General features: G+C 35.7%; 1 protein-coding gene across 2 annotated transcripts in view; it reads right to left on the reverse strand.

Moving 5' to 3' along the window:
* LOC150106272 (actin-binding LIM protein 2-like) overlaps positions 1-12,415 on the reverse strand; it is a 614,582-nt gene that overhangs the window by 413,581 nt on the left and 188,586 nt on the right. For both annotated transcript variants that reach the window (XM_090392297.1, XM_090392298.1), the window contains exon 6: positions 2,082-2,175. In XM_090392297.1, the coding sequence (XP_090248423.1) occupies positions 2,082-2,175 (94 nt within the window). The remainder of the gene's footprint in view (positions 1-2,081; positions 2,176-12,415) is intronic.

The raw sequence follows: 12,415 nt of genomic DNA on the forward strand, positions 1-12,415 counted from the left end.
CATTTGACTAACCTGACATTTAAACCCATGTGCTGCAACTTAAATATCAGCTTATCATGTGGCAGCCTGTCAAACGCCTTTGCAAAATCCAAAAAAATAGCAGTATATGCCTTTTCCTCATCAACTGCTCTTGTCACTTTATATAGTTCCTCACTAACTTCTCCAAGACCTTAACAACTACTGATGACAAACAAACAGGCCTATAATTAGACACTTCCGGTCTGCTACCGCCCTTATGCAGCACTACTATCTTACCTTCCTTCCATTTCCTGGGTACCTTTCCTTCAGCCAGACTTTCATTGAAAAGCCAGGTCAATGGAGCTATCAGTTCTATAGCACATTCTCTCAAAACCCATGGTGAAATACCATCCAGTCCAACAGCTTTACTGGTATCCAGAGTATTCAGTATTTGGGACACACACTCTCCTCTTGCACCTCTAAATCCTGATCCTGTCCCATCCCTCTAGTATTAAAACCTCCTCCGGGATGAAATACTCCAATAAAGTGCTCATTGAACAACTCCACTATGTCCTCTGCATCAGTCACTCTATTCCCATTTTTATCCCGCAACGTCATTCTTCCACAATCGTTTCTCCGCCTACTGGCCACATAGCTAAAAAATTCCCTAGGATTTTCTTTGGATCTTAGTGCTAATCTCTTCTCATATTCCAGTTTTGTCTTCCTCACCATTCTAGTCACTCTCCTGGCCTGCATCTTATATTCTTCGTGTATCTGTCCTCCACCCCCTCTCCTTGTATATCTTCCATAATCTCTTTTTCAACTGCAGTTCCTGTTTGATATCATTTGTCATCCACTTTACACCAAATTGTGTCCACTTCTTCACCTGTGGAATACAGCTTATTGCTGCTAACAAATATTCTTTCACAATTTCCCAAGCACTAATGATATCCTGGCCTTCCAATTCTGTCCTCCATGGAACTGCCCCCAGTTGATGTCTAAGACTACTATAATCACCTGCCTTATAATTCTACATATGTTCTCTTTTCTTTGATACACTTGCATGTCTGTTCATCTTCCAAGTCAAAACCACATGGTCACTCTCTCCAACTGGTGGGAGAGATGTCATCTCACTTATTATCAGCTCTTCTGATGCTATGACCAAATCCAAAACTCTTGAACCTCTTGTTCCCTCCATCACATGCTGCCAAAGACATTTGTCCCTCAAGAATTCCGAAATTCAAGAAATTTGAAATGTAATGAATGATATCAGACTGCTGAAATTCTGAGCAGTACATGTTTTTTTTTTCAGTATAAATTCTGCACTATCATTCTGAATTTAGAACTGTTTAAAGCCACACCGTCTTCCCATTTCATGTAAAGCATACACACACACACACATGCACACAGTTTCTCTCAATACAGATGTGTGACATACCTAATAAACTGGTCAATCAGAGTGTGCAATTAGCCCTACAAAGAAAAATTCATCACTTTACTTCTGAGACTTTGAATGTGATATGAGACAATCTTAGCTCAACAGATAATTCTATAACATACATTTTATCCATTTCTCAAATAACGTGGACATCAATCTACTCTTTGAATGCTCTTGCATATCATTTAACTCCTGGACTAGTTCTTTGCAATTTCATATTTGGTTAAGTAAACATTTATTTAACTTTCCACCATATGGATTTTACATAACCAGACAATAAATAGATTACTGGATTGAATATTATAATATATTCCATTACATTTTAGTTAGAAATGTACTTTTATATGATCAAGCTTGATCATATATCTTCTTGCACTTGCCCACACAGGGCAATGATATGTTATAAGTCTGTGTGGGAATGATATATATTAAAAAAAAGATACTAAATGGATCAAGCTTGCAAGTAAGAAATAAAACTATTAAGTGAGAAGCTCATTTTATGCAGAAATGATCAAAATAATACAGACTATTTATTGTTTATAAACAATATGAATATATAAACAAGAGGTATAACAAATTCCATACTAGGATAACAAAAGAACTATACAAAATAATTTTCCAACTTGATTCTATAATAACATTTCCTGCAAACTCAGTTCAACACTAATGAAACAAATACACAAACCTGTAAAACCTTTCCTGTAATGTATCTGTCACAATGATCACACTTCACACCAAAATGTTTTTGATAATCTTTTTCACAATATGGCATTCCATTTCTATAAAATTAAAATAATCTGAATACCAGAAACTTCACATCACAACAAACAACATTGTACAGCAAGATAAGTATTGCAATTCATTAAGTAAAAACATATAAAATATAATTATGTAATCTATAAAACTTCAAACTCTAGAATGAGTAGGTGTTGAGAAGGGGAAGGAGGAACAGGTCCGAGAGCATAGTAAGTCAAATAAAATATGAGAAATATTCCATAAAATATCATATGCTGAAAGAATTTAATGTCAATACATGAAATTAATAAAAATAAGTGAGTGGGAGTTATATCAAGTGTTAAGTAAACACAATGTCAACAATAACATTTGATGACATGTGACTGCATGTTATCAAATGTTTAAGAGAATTACACTATTATCTCCAGTGGGTTAATAGTAACATTAACTTGCTTAATGAAAATTTTGCAACAGGAAAAGTCATATTCTGCCCTAAAAGAATATGGAGAAAAAATTTAAAATAGCTTAAGGTATGTGTAAAAGTAACTAAATAAAAGTAATGCAAAGACTTTAGAAAGAATATAGAAGATAAATAGCAGGAACGTTGCAAATTGTTCTCAAGGCTGTGGAAAAGCCTTAAATGGAGGAAAAGTAATATAAAAGGAATCAAAGAAGATAAAGATAACATGAAACTGAAGATAAAGATATTCTAGATGTTGGAAGTAATTACTTTGAAAGATTGTTAAATGAAGTAAGCAGTGACAGAACAGTAGTAGAAAGTATTCAAGGGGAACACAGTCAGGAAAAAATATCAATACTTGAGCAGAAACAGCTATCAGAAGCCTGAAATGTGGAGAGGCAGCTGGAGTAGATGATATCTGGAAGTTACAAAAGGAAACTGTGAGCAAGAGGGTGAGAAGTGGTTTCTTTGCATAGAGGGTGGTTGAACTGTGGAATGCATTGCCTGATAGAGTGGTGAGAGTGAGAACGGTCAATGAGTTTAAGGAGTGGTATGATAGACTTTGTGTTTCCTGGGATGGACCTCTCACGATGAGTCTTTTGACTCCTTGGAGGCCTAAATAATATTGATAATAATAATATTCGACCAGAAATACTCAAATATGGAGATATAAAGGTTTTGTACTTGCTACACTGCATTATTCAGAAGGTCTGGTCAGAATGTAGAATTTAAGATAATTAGAGTAAAACTTTCACAGTTCCCATCTATACAAAAGGGTAACAAAGCTGAATGTGAGAATTAAAGAGGAATTTCTCTACTGCTCAAGGTAAGTTTTATGCAAGCATACTTGAGAAGAGGATAAGAGAAATTGTGGAAGGGAAACTTGGAGTAGAACAAGTTAAGTTCAAGAGCCAAATACAGGTTGTCAAGAATCAGATTTTCATTTTACAACAAACAGTGAAAAATCATGGAAATAGAACAAGGATCTGTTATGAAGTTTTGTAGATCTGGAAAATACATATGTCAAGGAACCCAGAAAAAATCTTTTCAAAATGCCACAATTATATAGGAAAAATGGAACAATATACAGAGCAACACATTGTTTTATATTTAAGTTGTAAGTCAGCAGTCAGAATTGAAGGGAATATAGGAAGGTGGTTTGATGTAAAATCAGGTATAAGGCAAGGGTGCACACTATCTTCACTATTATTCATCATTTACAAGGATTCCATTATGAAAGTAAGTGGCAATAAACCTGATATTAGAAGTGGAGGTATCAAACAAAGTTCTTTTCTTTATGTATGTAATGTTGTACTCCTAAACAAATGCAGTGCAAGTCTCCAGAATTCTTGAACTAAACTGAATAATAGCTGCACTAAATTCAACATGAAAATCAGCAATAAAAAACCAAAACTATGAAAACATTCAGGAATATAGAAATCTCCTGGTGTATTCTCAATGGAGAACCAACAGGACAATATTTCTGCTATTAGGCAAACGTTCTTAGTAAGATGACGTTAAATATGGAAATAGACAACAGAATATGCAAAGCTGTTATGGATGGTAGCCAGCTGAATAATTCTATATGAAATTAAAGAGAAAAAGTGCCAAACTAGCAGTATACAAGATAGTGTCCAAACCAGTTTTAAGTTATAGATATGAGAGTTGGGTTGGAAATAAAACACTTCATCGAATACTAGAGACTGCAAATGTAAGAATTCTGAGAAAAATTAGCGGTAGTGAACAGACTGTCATTTGTGATCCTCAATGATAGAATCATGTTAAAAATGAAGATATTAGGAAGGAACTTGAGTTAGCATTCAAGAATATATGAGCAGAGCTAATCTCAGGTGGTATGGTCACTTAAACAGAATTGAGGAGAAATGGTAAGCAAAACAGGTGTTTGATGGCAAGATGGCAGAAATAAGACACAGAGGAAAACCAAGATCTAGTTGGACTGATTCAGACAGAAGTGCCCCAGAAGACTAAAATATTAGATATGACAATAATGAAGTGCTGACAAGTAATAGACTGCTGAATGGAAGAGGCTGCTGATAGGAGATTAGTGATAATGTAAACTTAATCATGTACTACTGTCATGGTGTCCTATACACCCCTTGAGGATACATATCAGAAAAATAATGATAAAAATCATAAGAATAACACAATGGATGATAAAAATGATAAAGAGAAATGGTGATAGGTTTATTTGCTTACTTGCATACTATTTATTTGGGAAATAAAAGGTATTAGCAGATTATTATTATTTTTTAATATTAACTCTCTCCCCTCCACACACACACACACACACACACGAAGTCACCTATAAGAAAAGAGTGCTGTGTGAAGAGGGCAAGTCAATAAGGAGGAAAAATGGAATCCCTCAATAAGAATAGTAGTTGCTCATCTTCTTGCATGATTAGAAGAAAACAGAGGGATAGTAATGACCAGTTCACTGGAGCAAACACCAGTGAAAGTGCCTATAAAAAAACATAATGCAGAAACAAAGGCCTATGAGAAGGTGACCGAAGGGGAGAATTTGTAGGTGAAGGAGGATGGATTATCTATTAGGTGGATTACCTTCTTTTATTTACAATCAAGATTTCTTAGGGAAGTTTGGGACATCCCATCCAAATGTGAGAGCAATATTCTAAGGTGAGTCATATTTGTGATTTACAGTGTGTTAGGAGTTGAACAGGAGAAGTGATGTTTTGTATGAAAAACATTACTAAGTTTTTTCCAAGCAGAGAAGACTATACATGTAATACATTTATGCCAGGATAAGCTAGATGTGAAAGTTCAATCCAAGAAGAGAAATCTAACCTTGATTGGAACATTATCAAAAGTAAGTAACAGGGAATAAAGTAAGAGATTTGTTCTGAGTAAAAAAGACAGGGAAGTGTTTTGATAGCATTGAAATATATTACATTATCTTCATCCCACTTCAGAATGGGGAGGAGATCAGCATTTAAGACATTGGTTTATGACAGATCTTCAAGCTTGTATCATTTGAGCACACAAGGTTCCTTGAATGAAGACAGGAATGAAGAATACCATCATCTGCAAAACTATGAACAAGAATTCATGTTAATTTTTGTTAAAAAGATTTCGAACAAAAGGCAATCTCCTCAGCTACTCTTAAACCAAAAATTTGGCTGAGATTTGTAGATGACATATTTCTTATCTGGGAACATGGGACCGATAACCTTCAGTCGTTTTTAAATCATTTAAACAACTTCCACCAAGATATCAAATTAACAATGGAGGTTGAAGAAAATGGATCTCTTCCCTTCCTGGACGTAAGACTTACTAAGATATCTGATTCTATTAAAATCTCAATCTTTAGAAAATCTACACACACAGATAGATACCTGCATGCATCATCTCAACCCTAACACATCATGCCAGATCTGTACTGTCAGATGCTGAAGATCTAAAAAATGAACTACAACATCTACAAAGAACCTTCACAAGTAATGACTGCTCGTCGAAAACTATTAATAAGCATCTATACCGCCGCCATCAAAACAACTCAGAAACACAAGACAATCCCAAAGGTTATATCTCCTTACCATATATCAGCTCGCTCTCCGGAACTAAGAAGAATTTTACGAAAGTTCAACATAAAAACCTGTTTCTCTACTCTTCCTAAACTAAGATCGATTTTAAGCAAATACAAACAGGCTCACAACCATCTACAATTCCCAGGAGTGTACAAAATCACATGTGACTGCAGGAAGCAATACTATGGCCAAACTGAAAAATCCATCCTCCTACGTCTGAAAGAACAACAGAGGGACACTGCCTACAAAAGAACTAGAGCAAGTGCCCTGTCAAGCCATGTACTGTTTTCAGTAAACACAAATGATGAAGGCCATCAACATGAGATAAACTGGACAACAACCTCAAACCTTCATATATGCCGTGACGAGGTGGAGCGCCGCATAGTCGAGTCTAAGGAAATTGTTATGGGCCCTCATCACATAAATAATAACCTTAGCTATAATCTACAGGACTGTTTCAGCTCTGCTATCCGATATCGGCACACTCGTGAAATCAGACGCACGCAGCTGCTTAACAATAGAACTTCAACACGGACTGTAGCTTGGGAATCATCATATGATTTGGCATAGAAGGATTCTATTCTTCTTATGATCTGTTATTATTATTATTATTATTATTAAACAAGACCTCATGGAGTCAAAGACTCATCTAGGAGGTCCTTTTATCTCACACATATCTCATCATACCGTGTCTTAAACTCATTCAAACTCCTTGCAGACACCACACTCTCAGGCAAGGCATTCCAATCACTCACAACTCTGCACGAAAAAAACCTGCCTCTCACTCCCTTACTCACACCCTCTTTATACAGTTTCCAGGGATGACCTCTTGTTCTCCCCTGATCTCCCACTATTCTCTGTAGAACTTCTCCACCATTGATCCTATAACAACCCCTTACCAACTTGTAGGTCTCTATCATATCTCCCCTCTTCCTTCTCTCCACCAGACTCTGCAAATTACATCTTTTCAATCTTTCCTCATACTCAACATTCCAGAGGTCAGAAACTACCTTAGTCAGTCGCCTTTGGACCCTTTCCAGCATCTCTTCATCCTTCTGAAAACCCGGTGAGCAAATCTGGGCACAATAGTCCATGTGTGGCCTAATCAAAGCCTTACACAATGGAACAAGTATCTCCCTACTTCTACACGTCAGTGTCCTCCGCATCATTCCCAGAAGTCTTTGTGTTGTCTTCACAATTTTGGTGATGTGTCCCTTAAATTTTAGATCCTTATCCACTATCACCCCTAGATCTCTTATTTCCTCTACTTCCAACAATATATTCTCACCAAGCATAAATTCTGCATCCCATCTTTGTTTTCCAAATTTTAAAACCTTACATTTTGCAACATTGAACTCACATCCCCATTTGCTTGCCCAATCACTCAGTTTATTCAAGTCTTCTTGCAAGGCCACAACATTTTCACTACTCTTTATGGTTCGTCCCAACTTTGCATCATCTGCAAACAACTGAATATCTCCAATCAAATCTTTGCCAATATCATTAATATACAAGTTAAATAGTAATGGCCCTAAAACAGACCCCTGAGGCACTCCACTAGTGACTTTCCTTTTCCTGGATACTGCACCCCCATACACAACTTGTCGATACCTATCAGATAGCCAGTCTCCAATCCAATGCACTAATCTAATATCCAACCCCATCTGCTCTAGTTTGACTGTCAACTTATCATGGGGTACTCTATCAAAAGCTTTTGCGAAATCCAAGTATATTACTGTGTATCCTTCTCCTCTGTCCAAGGAAGCAGTCACTTTATTGTAATAAGTAAGTAGATTACTAAAACCATGACCTCCCTTTAGCAAATCCATGCTGTCCATCAAAGATTATACCATTGTTGTCAACCCAACTCTGGATCCTAGTTCTCACAAGCTTCTCCAACAACTTAACCACAACACCTGACACACAGGTGTGTCAGGTGTTGTGGTTAAGTTGCTGTTTTTTGTCTTTAATTCTGATTCTGATTCTCCTTGTTCTGAAGTTTCTAATTTCTTGTGTCATCCTTTTCCTTATTGATTTACATAGCTCTGAGGATTATATTCTACTTATCTTGTCCAGATCTCTTTTCATTTCTCTTCTCTTTCTGAGAAGGTTTAGAGTTTCTTCAGAAAATTTTCTTTCATCCTTCTCTTGGTTGATTCCACCAATCTTTCTGGCATATTTAGTAAGGTTTCGGTTATTATTTGGTAGTTTTTATCCTGGTCTCCATTCATATCAATATTATAAAACGTTTCTTCTATCTCTTTCTAGAAGAATTTTCTCTCTCTCCCTTTTTTTTGTTTTTCAGGTTTAGTAAATTGATAGAAGATCTTTTACTTTTAATCAGTTTCTGTCTTTTACATTTTTTGTAGATGACAAGTTTTTATCTCACTAATCTGTGATCATTACTTGTATTGAAACTATTTATTACATCTGTGTCTCGTACAATATGTTTTCTGTTGGTTGAAATGTAATCTATTATGTTCTTAATGTGCTTAGAGTGTTTCTCAATTTTTTTTATCAAGAACAGACCAAAAGGTCTGCTCCCAAATTTCTCTCATACTGATCACTATGTGTTATAGTGGAAGGTCTTCTCTCTCTTCAAATTTTCCTGCTAATATAGGTGTTCCTCTTCCTCATTTAAATAAATGACTCGCTCTCTTTGGCTGCAAACCCCATTCATAGTTTTGCTGATGATAGTACTCTCCACTCATCCTACTCATATGACAAGCCTTGAAGTGCTCAAAAATCTCAATCTTCAAGATTATCAGTAATAAGTGTCCTAAACACTGATCTCTGCAGTATCCTTCAATGAGGAAAACAACCTAGTCACTTTCGATGCTTCCAAAACACAGTTTTGTTTGTTTTCTCACAAAAAAATACCTCAAATCTTCTCCACTTACTTTTGATAATGCTCAGCTCAACAGTAAACCATATTGCTGTTCTCGGACGTCAGTCTGGAATAAGAGTCATCTCATGCCAAACCTTTCCTGGTATAATCATATGACTTCTATACATCCTCAGTTTCAAAAACTTGACATCCTTTTTTGCTAAAGATGGTACTTCTCTTCTGACCAGTTACTTACTCTGTATAAATCTCAAGTCTACCTAATCTTGAAATACTACATTCATGTTTGGAGTGGTGCACTTGACAGTTCCCTAAAAATTCCTGATGTAAAATTAATCACATATTGTCTCATAGAAGGTCAGCTTCTGCATTCCAACTTCCAAGGCTGCTAATAAAAATTAGCATCCATTATGCCTCCCATTTCTTCCATATCTACAGGAACTCAAGCAACAGCTGCCAAACATCCCTTTACTGCATACTTACTGAATCTGCTACTCTCAGTCATCTTTCATTCCATCTGCCTCAGTTATGTTCAAGAAGAACATCAACAGATTGCTTTGCTCCTGATCCCAGCCCGACTACATTTATTTGCTACATGCCCTGATACCTGATGTACGGGAGTGATATAAGTGATTTACATAATAACATATCCAAAAAGAAATTTCAGAAAATATGAAGAAGGATTAAAGGGAATTTGAATAATAATAAAAGAATATGAGAAACCCATTTCCTGAAATAATTCAATAGTCATGAGAAACCTAGCCTGAAATTGTACTAAGCAATGACTCTCCCACTATATTGTACTGTTTGGAAATATGGACAATTAAAAAAAAATATTGTAGTCAAATGCAAGCAGCAGAAACGAGATTTTAAAGAACAATTAAAGATGTAAAATCAGAATCATACATTAAAAAAAACTGAAGATAACTAAACAAAAAGTTAGGTAGAAACAAAAAATAACATTGATAAAGAATAGAAAACAGATAAATACAAAATAAAAGGCAAAAGAGAAAGATAAAGACAGAGAGAGGAAAATCAAATGCAAGATGGAAAGACAAATGATGCCAGAACAGTCAAACCTTGATAAGTGCATATTTTTTAAGGTCACAGAATCATTAAGACTACAGCAGACTCACACTACAGCAAACTCATAGTGATTGATCACGTAAGTTGTTCCAGCAAACATGTTATAACAGTACTTGCTACAGTGAGAGTTAACTGCATTTATTAGTTTGTTGAAGTGTTTCCAAAAACAAAAGAAAAAAGATGGGGGATAGTTACCTCAGTGAAAGAATAGTTTATTTTGCAAAATTTTAAGATTTTGATCAGTTTCAGGAGTTTGGGTTGGGTTAGTTAAAATTATGGCTGGAACATCAGACTATAAGATCAGCATGTGTGTGTGTGTGTGTGTGTGTGTGTGTGTGTGTGTGTGTGTGTGTGTGTGTGTGTGTGTGTGTGTGTGTGTGTGTGTGTGCGTTATGTTCCATCGAGTCATTTTCAACTCCTGGTGATTCTATGAACATACACTCTCCATTCAGATTTGTTCCTGGTCACATCTTTCAGAATTTCCAGGTGCATTCCAGTTGCTTCTTTAACTCCAACTACCCATCTAATTCTTGGTCTTCCTCTTCTCCTCAACTTTAGCAAGCTCATCATCTTCTCCAGACTGTCATTTGCTCACATAATATGTCCAAAGTATGAAAATTTTTGCTTGATGATCATAGCTTCGAGGGAGCAATCTGGCTTTATTCTGTCTATCACTGATTTATTGCTTGCTTTGCAGTCCATTGTATTCTTAGTAAGCATTTCCAAACCCATAATTCAAATGTATCTATCTTCCTTCTTTCACTCTTTCTCAGGGTCCAACTTTCACATCCATATAGTACCAGAGGGAATACCATTGTTTTCATGATTCTGATTTTTGTTGTGACCAATATCTTTATCTTCAAAGATCTTGCTTAAATTTGTCATTGCTTTCTTTCCGAGTAATAATCTTCTTCTAACTTCTTCAGTACAATACCCATCTTTATCAATTCAGGATCCTAGGAGCACACAATTACTAACTAATTCCATTTTCACTCCATCTACTTCAAAATCATTAAGTTCACATGTTGCCATAACTTTTGTCTTTTTGAGGTTAAGTTTAAGGCCATATTTAGTACTTTCTTCTTCTTTAACTTTCATAATGAATTCTTCCAAATCTTCTTTGCATTCTGCTAGCAAGGTGGTATCATGTGATAACCTCAAATTATTAATATTTCTTCCATCAATTTTAATTCCAACTGAAAACTCCTCCAATCCTGCCATTCTTAAAATGTATTCACTGTACAAGTTAAACAGGTACGGAGATAAAATACATATTTGTCGCACCCCTTTACCTATTGTAAAATACTCAGTTTCTCCAAGATCTGTTTGGACAGTAGCTTCTTGATCATATAAAGATTCCTCTAAAGGATAATGAAATGCTTTGGTACTCCCATTGTTCTTAACACATTACACTTTCAAATGATCTACAGAGTCAAAAGCCTTACTATAGTCAAAGAAACAAAGGTAGACATTCTTTTGATATTCCTGTGCTCTTTCTGTTATCCATCTCACGAAATCCTGCCTGTTCATCTGGCATTTCTCTCTTCATGAATGGTTCCAGTCTTTTCTGAATGATCTTAAGTAAGACTTTACTTGCATGAGAAATCAGTGCTATAGTTCGGCAATTTTTGCACTCTCTTGCATCGCCTTTCTTCAATAAAGGTATATAAACTGATTTTTTCCATACCCTAGGCCATGTAGTTGTAATCCAAATTCACTGACATAGAGCTGTTAAAACTTTAACAGCTCTATGTCTATATATTCTCAGTAAGTATGCCAGCTTTGGGAAAAATTGACATATTTGCAAATGTGAGACCTGCTAACTCATATCAAATGAAAAACACTTATCGTGATGTACAAATACAGTCTAGAATGTGAGTCCTAGATTGTACTTGGACACAGATCTTTCCAAATGATGGACAAACGTAACATCACTATAAGGTGATAAGAGGAAAAAATAAATGTAAATAAATAAAAGAGGAAGCCCTCTAGCCCTCTCCACAATACAAGACAATAAAAAATTATTTTTAAACATGTACATTCAGAAATTATTATTATTATTATTAGACACCTCCAGGGAGTCCAAAGACTCATCAAGGGAGAATGTGCCAACAGCATCGAACGATTGGTCTCCTTCCAACTATTAACCGCGCTCAAGCTTACTTAACTGAGCCATTAGTACCAGAGGCTCTACCAATCGACCAACCTTTGCCGGCTTCCTGAGTGTTCTATTTTACTCACACATCATCCAAGCGAGTGTACATACAAAAATGAAAAATTCTCTAGAAGAAAATAAAATACATGAATTCTTAGTTCATGAACACTACTTA

Source organism: Typopeltis vanoorti, chromosome 5 (genome assembly GCF_054136105.1).
Source record: "Typopeltis vanoorti isolate ZY-2024b chromosome 5, IOZ_Tvanoo_1.0, whole genome shotgun sequence".
NCBI classification, from domain to species: domain Eukaryota; kingdom Metazoa; phylum Arthropoda; class Arachnida; order Uropygi; family Thelyphonidae; genus Typopeltis; species Typopeltis vanoorti.